A 12337-nucleotide genomic window follows, 5' to 3' on the forward strand; every position below is an offset into this window, starting at 1 on the left:
TTTGTGGTTAAACTTGGGGCTCCTAGCCTATCTTAACATATCCTAGAGGCTAGCCTAGCGTGCTGTTCGAAGAACTAGTGAATAATTATTAGGATGCCTTTGTGCTGGGTGAGGTTAAGAGTGGAGATGAAGCATATAAAACTTTGAAGGGCAAACCAGTAAAACCTAGGTGAAGAACTCATAGCCAAACTCCGCAGAAATTACTAGACAGTGCCAGTAATTACATCAACTCGTAATGGCGAGAGAGTGGAAAAGGTGCTAGGAAGACGTGGAATCGGCAGCAATCAGGGGAACAAGAACGCAGTACCCTGTTGCCATAGGCGACTTGCATGCCAAGGTAGGCAAAAAGCGTGCAGGACACCAGGAAGTGCCGGACTAAAATATAGCTTGTAGGAATAGGACTGCGGAGCCTTGAGTCAGGGTGATAGAACCAAATAGTTCAAGGATCTAGAATACTTTCTTGCTCAGACGGGAGTCGCATCACTGAACTTGGAATAGCCGGAATAGTAGCTGCAAAAACTTCTCACGCGTGACGCGATTGATGGGGAGGGGACTGCTTTAATATGTTAGCTGGGATTTTGTTAGCGCACTGACTCGTAGCGTCTCCTTTGCACATTGACCGCAACTAACGTAGGTACCACAGACTGGTAGGGCGCAAATAGGTACCGCAGCGTGAAAGGCTGTGAATTCTTGAAATTGTATGGGAAATTGTCCACGTTTCTGAAATGGCATGTCGAGTTTGATCACGCTGGTAATCAGGCGCCATGAAGCGTATGCTTCAAAACAGGTGAAGCGTTCGAACCTTAGCTTGTTCGTCCAGGTGCCCGCCTGTGCCTAGGTTTCTAAGCGGTCGCAAAAAACCGGCCACGCGTCAACTTCCAGCTGTGACATGCAAGTGTCTGCGTGCTCTGGCTTTTTGACTGTAACGAGCAGGGGTGAAACAACGGTTTCCAAACCATAGCTCAAGAGGCTGGCTGCGAGGATCAGGTAACCCCATATCTGTTGAATTGCCGTGTGGAGATCGCGGTAAAAATTAGCCAACCTGCATACACAGTGCCTTATGGCTTGAACCTTAGCGGAATTTTTTAAGGCCATTAATGTTATCTTAATCTACGTTAAAACCCTGAATTGAGAGTCCTTAAAGGGACTATGCAATAAATTAATTGAGATTACGTAAAGCAGACGGGAGATAGGCATTGCATCACTCCTCACACCAGTGCAAAAATTTTTGGGCTAGCAGCAATGACAACGAAGTTATAGACGATTAAAAATTACGCTCCTTCTTTCCCCCCTGAACTCGTACACGCGGGGCACCAGAAAAAAATAAAGAAAACCACTCTGGGAGTGGGCCCCGCCCATGAAAACGTCACTCGCTGACGTTCGGCTTGTGACTTCCGGTTGTCGCATCCAGCACCCCATAGCAGCGTCGGCAGCGGCTCTCCGGTCTCTTCGCCTTCCTGAATTGCGGCGCGCGTCGAATTTATTAGCTTGTCACTGCGACAAAGGCACTGCGAGTGGCTCCCGAACTCCCAACAGAAAGAGGCGGTAGAGGTAAACTGAAACCATATGCGCGAAGGCAATGCCCTGGCTCACACTTGCCCGAGGGGTCGCGCGGCGGCACGAGCAGACGATTTTTACGGTCACCGAAAGTGTGCCCGGGACGTCGTGGCTGCCGCGGCTCCAGCAAATGACAGCGTGGTGTGGTCTGCCGACGTCATGGGACTAGTGGCGTCTATTTTCCTGATTTTAGTTACAAAATCGGTCACTACGAAGACATCAATCTGCCGGCGGATTCTAAAAAACAGTTTTTAAAATTCATAATACATTGTAGGCTCAGCTCCGAAGACTCATACTTGGTGTGAATGCTTCTTAGCATCATTTCTAAGCACTGAAAACATTTGAAAGCGACTTTTAATTCATTGCATAATCCCTTCAAATAAAGGGAACGCCATATATGGCAAGCCAATTGTAAACCTGAAAAGGATATAGCAAGAGTACCGCGATATATATTGTCAATGGGATGTTCGAAATCAAGAACATCCGTATCAGCAGCGTGACTAAGCAAGACATTCCGGAAATATGTGAAGCCAGGAAATGCGGAAAACGCAGTAACATCAATGGCATTATAATGCACGAGAAACCTCGGAAAAACACTCAGAAGAGCACGTTTATTACTTAAAAAAAGAACCTATCAAAATTTCAGACATTTGCAGAACTCCATGACGGTCTTAACCAAAAAAATCTTCAGAAAAGGCTACGGAAGGCTTCTTTAAAATACAATTCAAAATAACGAGGTAAAACATGGGTCCGTCATGCTATGACAAGTGACAGGCACTTTTCTCCACAGCCACGTATGCATGCCATTTGACACACGTTCTGTTCTACTATCGGAAAACAGGACTGCGATATGCAGATAATGAGGCACATGCGCATGCATTGGAACAAATCGTTTAGCTGTTGGCGTTTGTCCGGGACAGTGTTGTCGTGGCCTGGTTCGTGATCCGGTTCCACGCCTGCTCTACCGCCGATAGCGCACGGATTTGGATCGGTGTTGCAGACGCAGGATCCATCGCAGCAGATGCCTCTTCCCTCGGAGCATGCTCCAGCGAGTGGCGGGAGCTGCACGATGTCGTTAGAAAGCAGAGTAAAGCATCTTTGGTGGCGTACAGCATGACGCCACGCATCATCATGCGTACAAAATCTTGAAAGGCCTTGCAATGGGGACTGCTCGTAAATCCCTCATACATGGAGTTAAGTATTGTAATTGTCTCCAGAATTGTAACTTCTGCTTCTGGTAATAATGGGGATATCTTACGAGACTGTAGTTCAAGAAAGTGTCAAGGACCACTTTTCCGAAGCCACGTGATAGCGCTCACTAGACTAGTTGCCGCCCTTCACTGTTAAAGTTTGGAAGCACAAGGAACAATTCACTGCACTACCTGCGCCGCTGAATGTTAGACGCAGCGCGAGATGTATCATGAAGAAAGATTCGTTACATCCTAAGGACCCATGGTTCGCACTATTCCTTTGGGCTTCCATTGTTGAGCGTCGAGAGGAGCTAATGCACAGAACAAAGAAGGCGACACTTGCCAAGGGCGAATCAAAACGTCAGGGTGAGGTTTGTAAAGTACAAGAAAGGAGATGCGACTCCTCGAAGAAGTGGCCGTCAAGTCGAAAAACACAGCCAACACTAAATTTCCTGTCCTCACAAGCAATTTTTCACCGCATATTCGACGAAGTTATAACAACAAAAATTTTGATACCAACGGCAAAATTTTCTGTAGTGTTTTGCTTTTTCCTGCCTTAATGACCGATACAAAGTAAAATATTACGGCTTACACTACAGTATTGCTGATTAATGATATATTACTAGAGAAAAATGTCTTCTAACGTCGAAATGAAAAAAACTCATATTCGTATTGGGGGCATGACTATGTCATTTCTTGCGAATAGGGATTAAATATACATAGGGAAGAAGAAATCAGGTGCCAAAGAGCTGCTGAAATAAAGGTCGCGTGCTGTAGCACTCCGGTTGTAGCTTTAGATTCTGTGTGCATAACTGCTCCCCGCACCTGGCGGCAAGAAAATCAGTTACCTCTGCTTCATTTCTCGAAGCAAAGCTGTAAGTTAGGGTGAAAATTTTGGGCTAGAACAAATGAGTCCCTAGTAGAGTTGGTAGCGATTGAGTAGAACTCCTGGCTTGTGTGGTAAGGTGTGAAATAAAAGTGAAGTAATTAGATGGCGCAGCTTTAGTGAATGCGCCAAAGGATTGTGACGGGGCCAATGGAATGTTTATGGGGTAGCGCTCGATCGCAAGCATTGTCTTTGAAATCCATGACTTCCTTTAAATACCCGCTTGCGCAGATCTCAAGAATACTGCTCGAACCCGTTCTGACGTATGTCGACACGAAAGTGGCCCACTACTTGATAACGACGGTCATTAATCAGAAACCTACTTAAGAAACTAAAAGAATGCGTTGTTATTGTTAAGTTTTCCTGTGTAACAATATCACTTACCGTGCAGGCCATCTTATCAGACACTTCGGGCAGGCACATTCTGTGTGGAAGCGGCCTGTCCTGAAGAGCAGAGAGCGACTCGGTGAAATTGTGCGGCGAACAAAACAGCGTCATTGAAAAAATTGTCCGCCAACATCATTGTTTGATATAAAACTTTCATTCAATACAATAGCGGTGTTATAGACAGAAAATTTACAGATCGGTCAGCTGCTGTCCTTTAAGGAGGTGTGCACTGAGGCAATCGCTAATACGGTCAGCTAAACAATAGAGTTCAATAAACCAACTGATCAGCCAGACTTTCGTAAAGGCCACTCGGCAGCAGATCATATTTACACTACCAAAAAGGTGATGGAAAAATGCACAGGATATAAACAACCTCTTTATATACCTGTCATAAATTACGACCAAGCATTTGATTTAGTCGAAACCTCAAAACTCTTGAAGGCATCATCGTATCAGGGTGTAGATGAGCCTTATGTAAAAATATTCAAAGATATCCAGAATGGCTACCCAGCTACCACAGTCCTCCATAAAGGAAGCAATGGAATTCCAATAGGGGCGGATGTCAGGCATGGAGACACGATTTTGCTAATTAAATTCAGCGTCTCCTTGCAGGAGGTATTCGGAGGCCTGGATTGAAAGCACTTGGGAATAAGAGTTAGGGTTAATACTTGAGTAATCTACAGTCAGGGGGTCGCGTCCCATGATAGCCTTGATGTCTGGTCCTAAAATGTAAAAAGGAGAGAGCTGGTCGTCCCGTGATCACACCACGTGATCGCATGCGGTGATATCTAGCCCCACTCCACACGCGCATGCGCAGAGCAGCCCGGAAAACTCACTGTAGATCAACCTCCTTTCTGTAGACGCCCACGCCACGGGCCGCGCTACCTTTTCTCCTCCCTAAGTGTTAACAACTGTTAATGATCCCTGTTGCACTGTTGTGGGACAGACCTACTGTATCCGCCAAGGAATTTGATTGGAGCTTCACATTACTAAAATTGTGGGTACTGCTGGCACTAATTCGGCCATATCCATCCGACAGGACTTTAAAAGACGGCCAGTCCTCAATAAAAAAAAATATCGGTGACAAAATTCGTACATCACTCTATATCACTTTATATAAATATATCTTGAAAATTTGCAGGTAATGTTAAATATGCTGGCCATCACGCACCGAGTAATCCAGAGAAGCATGCCTTGCGTCGATTGCCAATCGGTTCACTGTCTTTTGCGGCATGGCCTCCAGTCCGAGCAAAACACCTGGAAAAATGACTGCGAAAGTTTTCTGTCATTCTTCTTTTTGATCATTTTTCAAATATCTCTCGCCGGGCCTGTATCAGGACGACAAGAAGAAAACACATCTTCCTGGCTGTTTTTATCTAAGCCAAAATCTAATGATATTAAGTTCCCTGTTGATTTTGCGAATGTTAAAAAGCCTTGAACCTCCACTTATGAAAAATTTCACAACCCGAATCACTCATTGGAAGAATTTTACTCACATGCATGAAGGACCAGCCTCTGTGACCATTTCGCCGTGGTTGGCGTCATCTGCTTCTCATAAACTGTCAGTCCGAATGTTCACGTAGAGTACGTTGGAAATATTTTGAAAACAATCCACCTGCAGTCAACCTCCGCATGGGTCTAGACAGCGATGTAGCGGTCGATGTAGCTTGATTGCTGTAGGATTACCGACTAAATTGAGATTCTGGCATTGCTTGCAAGCCAGCACGAACGCATTTCGCTCTCGTATTTCGCAAACATGGCTAAGGCCGTACTCCTGCACTAAAAATTTTTACATCAGAACTATTTCAACATAAGCTATCTCCAAGCACAGTACGATAAGAAAGGAATGTAGTTACAACGAAAAGCTAGCATATGCGCTGTAAATTTTTTCTTGCTGGAGATCAGACCCTGGAGCGGACGCAGCTGTTTCGTTTTGTGTAATTCAGTCGGTTCTGTTCACAGCTGGCGGGCTGCTTTGCTTTCCATGTCATTGTTCTTCACATTGACGGTATCACTTGTTATTCTCAACAGAACGATGTTAGAATATACAGCTGAAAGAGTTAAATACCGCTAACCTTCCTGCAGCCGTACCAGAGTAACTGATGTACAAAGAGAATTGGTCAGGCTGGAGCTAAACTTGTCGCTATTCCGGAGAGAGTAATATTTTTGGTAAAATCAGGTTATCCTGCTATTAGAACTAGGACTAATATCATTCTTGAGTAATGAACACTTATTAAACTGTGGTAAGAATTCATTGGAGCTCGACATGTCTTTTTGCTGCCTTTACAGTGTATTCAGCACGTGCAAAATATTCGTCCATAAACCTTGTGTCTGTTCGAAGAGAAAAAGGTAATTTACCGTTTTAGTGGAGCGTAACCTAAGCCTTGCTGCGTTTATTGCGAAAGCAATACTACTCCCAAGAACGGCCTATCGCGTAGCGGCGGCCACTTGGCACGTTTGACCATTAGAATGACCCCTGACGTCATACCATGTCTAGTGACATCACTGCGTGACGCCTTACCAGGAGCGAGTCATACCTCCCGCTAGAGGCGCTAGTGACGTTATGGCGTGACGTCATACCAGGAGCGAGAGGAAGGCTACCAACTCGGCTGGTCGAGTAACGGCGGCCGCTTGGCCCGGCGCGCTGCGCTCTTCCCACTAGAGGCGCTGCATATGCAGTATAAAACACCTGCTTTCGCAGCCTACCAGGCTTAACCAAAGCTAAGCCCCCGCCAATTTTTTTCAGTCTGGCGTTTTCAGTGAGCCGAAAACTGCAGCCATTAAAAGGAAAACTACAACGAACAGAAACACAAGAGCTAGAGCATTGCGCTGAACGAGCATTGACAGCCGCCAGGTCTGAACAGGAAGTACATTATTGCGCTTTTTACTGGCATCGCCAAATAAAGGTAAACAAGGGTTCTGTAGCTGCTCAAAAAAGTTTCTCTCTGCATTGAATGTTGAATGATGATAATTGAAGAATTTCTTCTAGAAGAAAAATTACAATTTTGCAGAAGCGCAGCTTTCGAGGACTCAATTTTGCCTCGCCGAATTGGAACCTCACCTTGCGATCTAGTGATTGGAAGGGTGCTGATACCAAGGCGCCTCTTCATTGGCCCCTTACTGTGAAATGACCTCATTTGGGCAGTGAAGTAGCGGTTTGGTTGTTAGCTTTCTGTATTTTTCCCTCGATGCATTTGCTTCTAATTTTGCCGTGCTCGATAGGCCGCGCTGCGGCATTAGCATCCTCGTTTTCACTGCTCTTCGCTTAAAATCCTTTTCGCCATAGCTACTGCGGGAGGTTCAACTGACGGCTGAATGTAGCTGAAGATAGCCGTTTCGAAGCATACACATTGAGCCATACCGCACAAAGAGGGCGCGATAGCTAGTCACACCTCTTGAACTCTCAGCTCCATTATGAACTGCGTGTACAGATTTATTATTTAACAAATGTGTTTACAACAACATAATCACAGAGCCATGCAGATTTAATTTGCGACGTTTAAGACATTCTACAATGCCCCGTTCTTCATTTAGTGTCAAAGTGGTGAAAGACTTAAAACAAAGTCTGCTCTACAATCATCGCCAGCGCCTAAAGAAATAGAAAAGGATATATACAGGTTTAAAACAGAGAATTTGAAATAATAGCTGCCACATAGTAAATATGGGCTGTATAGCGAAAAGTGAGCGCTGATCTCCTGGCAAAGGTAAATTCATAATGTTAAGTGCGGATTATTTTCTTAAGGCCAAACAGCCGTAAAGTAGTAACGACCATCAATATTGTTGCCTTACTGGGACCCAATTCAATGATAATGCCAGTATTTTGATCATTGAGAAGCGAAAAGAAGAAAAAAAGCACTTCTAGGCTAAAATTCCTGAAATTCCACTGTCCATATGATTCTGAAATTCCACTGTCCATATGATTACAGTGCAAAAATTAATACCATGTTTAGCCTGCAAGAAAACATTTTTAATACCCTTCATCACAGGTAGAATACACACATACCTTAACAATACACGCTTGACAATACACACATGCCTTAAAGACAATTACCCGTTACACTCATCGCTATTCTGTATCCCACCACTATACACTCGCAACGCCACTAGAAACTTCCTTCTTCCTAAAACGAAAAATGTCTATGGAGAAAGAAGGATGGCCCATGTTGGTATTAAGCTGTGGAACAAGCTTCCAAGTGAACTCAAACACTGTAAAACCTTTCCTGTGTCATTGAAGAAATATAAACAATGAGTAAAGCCAGCGTATTTTCTTTCCCATGTATTTTTGTTTGTTTGTATGGGTGTGTAAAAGAAGTTGGGTGCTCTGAATATTGTTGCTCTATGTACCCATTTATGTCTTTCTAATTTCATGAGCTTTTATATGTAATTAATTTTTGTTTTGCCAGCAATTTTCTAATTTGAAACTGAATTGCATGGATCCCAACTAGCTTTTAGCTAGAGATCCAGATGTTTTCACAAGCACGCCTGCATGAATGTTGAGAAATAAAATAGAATCAATCAATCAATCAATCAATCAATCAATCAATCAATCAATCAATCAATCAATCAATCAATCGAACATTAGCGATTCATGCTTTTGAACGGTTTATGGTTCATGGGGTTTGACGTGCCAAAGCGACATAGGCTGGGAGGAACGCCGTAGTGAATGCCTCCGGAAATTTCGACCACCTGTGGTTCTTTAACGCGCACTGACGTCGCACAGTACACGGGCCTCTAGATTTTCGCCTCCAACGAAATTTGACCGCCGCGACCAAGATGGACCCCGCGTCTTTCGGGTCAGCAGCCGAGGGCCATAACCACTGACCCACTGCGGCGAGCTGCTTTTGAACGTTCCCTTAGATACTGACGCCCTTTACCGAAGTTGGCAGCTTAGTGCAAGTGACTAATTTCGTTAAGAATTTTTACTGTTAGTATGTCTGTGATCGTAAGCTAGGTACTAAGAGTCCACACTACGGGTCATAGATCGAGACTCAAGCGTTACTGCCGGAGTGGGAATTTGGTGCAGCGTTTCTGCTATATTTTAAGCATAAAAACCTTTAGCCGCCATCGTTGTTACTCCTTCAATGGAAGGAAGGGAGGCCACGAAGGCGGACCTGTGCGAACTCTGGCGAAGCTTTCAGTGACCCCCTCGTTATTAATCTACGCTGCCGTCAGGGCAGCGCATGCGTTAACGAAAGCGCATCTGTAATGCACCCCACCGGCTATTCCGTATGTGCACGTCACGCAGCTGATTGCAACATCGCATTGAAAACATTGGCGCCCCAATCAAACGTATCTGCCCGAACTGTTGCCCTAGATTTTATCTTTGTTTTGAACTGTTGTTCCAGATTTCAGGAGGTGTAGTGCCTAAAAAATGTGAGATGAGCTACGAGACGACTACGCTATGTATCAAGATGTCTAGAAGTGGCTTGCACATCCTGTGAAGGCATCTTGTAAACATGTAGCAGCCTTTCATGGGCCAGATGAACATTTCTTTAAGATGCCTTGTTTACCTTTGCGAGACGCCTTATAACCGTCCATTTGACGAATTGGTGTTCAGTGGAATTAATTAACAAACTTTTCAATTCGCCCCTTTAGGGGACATTTATATATGAAGGAATCAGCGGCGTTCAACACCGTAAACGAATCCACGTTTCCAAACACTTGTAAATGACATTGTTGTACGAAATATCGAATGTGCATTAAGGAGCGAGGAGGAAGAGGTGCGGGAAGAACTTTATTAAAAAGAAAGAAATGGAGTTGTTCAAGCTTCTGGGTAGGGTGCTTATTCCACAGCTCCACTGGCTTCATAAGCCCGAGCCGCAACCAGAGCGCAAGGTACGCACAAGTAGCATACCCGCGTTTAACGCTGGGCCAAGAGCAGAGCCCTTACGCCACAGAAACGGTGCTGTGTTTCAGAAAATTATTACGAGACTGTCACATCGGCGCAGTTCACAAGATAAAGCGAGAAGCGAGACTGGCAGCTATTACTGCCATTTGTCTTTTAATATGACTACGAATGCAGCGAAAGCCCTGTATGGATTGCTTCTGCATGACAACACCGTACAAAAGGAGCTAGTCGCGAGGCCCGGAATGCTCCGCGACCAAATCAGAATTCGTGCGCCATAGGCCGAACCCTAAGTATACCACCAAATTGACTTCTCCATAGCTACAGGCCCTACCACTGAACACGATGGGGTGGGGTAAGAGTGTTGGGACTCTTTACCCATCGTAATCTATTCAGCACCCTATCTCCACTTGCGGAAATGTGACGAGAACGCTTAGAGGTGACCATTCGCAAACTCTATAAGCGTGTGGCTGCACCATTGAACACGATGGGGTATGATTGTTGGGACTCTTATCCACCGCAACTGCAAAATCGATACAACCCTGCAGAAGCTACGCAAGATTGGAGACCAGGTGGGCCGCATGGTTCGCCGGGTATCTAACAAACAGGGGGGTGGAGGGAGGTTACGATGCAAAGACGATCCGAGGCTTGGCATTGCATTATTAACCAGCCAGCCAGTCTATTCAGAGCTTGCTTTAGAGACATGTACTGTGGTGTCTATTCCTTTCGGGTATACAGCAAGACATGAGGGACAGGAATTTCCTTGCCTTAAAACCAATTTACATTTGATTTCATTTTCGTTAAGGCCCTTACGGCGCTGTTTAGGTATTGAGCGAGATATGAGAGAGACAGGCGTCGTTTCTTTTCCGTAAAACCAAGTTTCTTTTCATTTTCTTTCCCTTACTGCACGGTTCGGGTGTCCACCGATATCTGAGAGTTTCCTGGCGCACTGCTCGTCTTTTATTGATTATTTGTGCCGCGTGTGACGTGACTAGTTTCGCGCATGCGCAGCTGTGGCAAATCTTGGCTCTGACGGCTCACGCGAAGCGCGGCTGTGGTGCGGGTAGTGAAGCTTTTCGCTTCAAAATGCAGTCTCAGAAAGCGTACAGTTGAAGGTGCATATGTCACTGGTCCGAATCCCTGTTGCAAGCTACCTTCAAACTTGACATAAACATGCAAGCTATATGCAAAGAGGAATGCTATGACATCACCCAGAATGCTATACGACGAACGGCTGCTCAAAAGTTTCATGAATGTATTCAGGAACATTCCCACCACATTGAGGTCAATCAGAGAATACATCCCTGGGATTCTGTCTACGCCTCTGACATGTATTGCTCAAACCACCGGTCTGTTTCCATTCTGTTCCGTGGCTGCTCGTGGCAGCGATTGCGACAGCTCGGGTGTGACGCCATTTCTCTTTAGATTTGAGTTCCCAACTAGACAGTAATTTTCTTTATTTATTCAAATGTCTGACTTGCATGACTCAAGTCGTGACCGATGAAGTGGAAGGGAGACAACTTCGGGTGACATATTTTCTGGACACTTCTGGTGTCAACATAGCCATCTAAGGGTTTCGCATTAATAATCGACATGAAAGTTCCACTTTGTCGCCGGTGGTCTGCTTTAACGGTGGCATCTCCCGATCAGTCCTCCAACCTTCGGTGCCACTCGTCACTGCTCATAGTATGTTACGTTGCTGCGCTGTGACTTCACTAGTATGTACTGTTGAGTTAAAGTGTTGAGTGCAATTAACTATCGCGCTAGGTATGTGTCTCGATTGCGATAAAGACCTATTATGGGCTCTTAAGTTGAAAGAAATGATCTTCTAAGCGTTTCTTGCGTCCAATACCTTACCGCGAGTGGCCATGCAAAGAATGGCAGCCCCCAACATGCTTTGCAGCCCCGTAATTTGGCGTCTGAGCCCATTTAAAGCTCATGGAGACCACGCCTTTCTGATTACTTAGCGAAACTATACCTCAACAGGGTTACAAGTCAAAGTGGATCCTATTTGCAAAACTGATCCCTCAAGTACAACGAAAATTGCAGGGCATAAAAGGGGCATGCTCTTCCTGTAAGATGTGTTAACGACTTCACTCTTCTCACGAACCCTGGGGCCATATCTGTAAGCTGTCCATTTTCTGTTGTCTATTTCGCTTTCCTTCGGTCGCATGTCAGTGGTAACTCAGATATACCTGCGGCTTTCAAGAGTTTGTGGCAAGGGTGCCGGCCATTTTGTGGTTGGGAACCCGACCTTACCATTGGCAGAAATTGGACGCAGTCTGAAGTGAAATGTGATCTGCATCGCAGCGTTCTGTCAACAGGAGGCGAATGGACGTGACCACTAGTCGTCATTGGCTGCGATATGCAGATAATGGTAAGGATGTCACTTGTCACAGACGCATAAAAGCTGCGGGTATGTCTGAGTGGGTAGCGACATAGGACCGAACAGACGCAAAATAGGCAACGGAA

The 12337-nt window shown here is 45.2% G+C and overlaps 1 protein-coding gene across 1 annotated transcript; it reads right to left on the reverse strand.

The window, feature by feature from the left end:
- Positions 1–2310: 2310 nt before the first annotated feature.
- LOC149331285 (uncharacterized) lies at positions 2311–5565 on the reverse strand. The gene is made up of 4 exons (XM_089555941.1): positions 5517–5565; positions 5192–5289; positions 4018–4077; positions 2311–2619 (listed from the first exon to the last, which is right to left on the reverse strand). Exons 1-4 carry the CDS (start codon positions 5563–5565, stop codon positions 2311–2313), a joined length of 516 nt encoding a protein of 171 aa, XP_089412067.1.
- Between the last annotated feature and the right edge of the window lie 6772 nt (positions 5566–12337).

This window comes from Amblyomma mixtum, chromosome 8 (genome assembly GCF_055824585.1).
Source record: "Amblyomma mixtum isolate Tamu chromosome 8, ASM5582458v1, whole genome shotgun sequence".
Classification (NCBI taxonomy): domain Eukaryota; kingdom Metazoa; phylum Arthropoda; class Arachnida; order Ixodida; family Ixodidae; genus Amblyomma; species Amblyomma mixtum.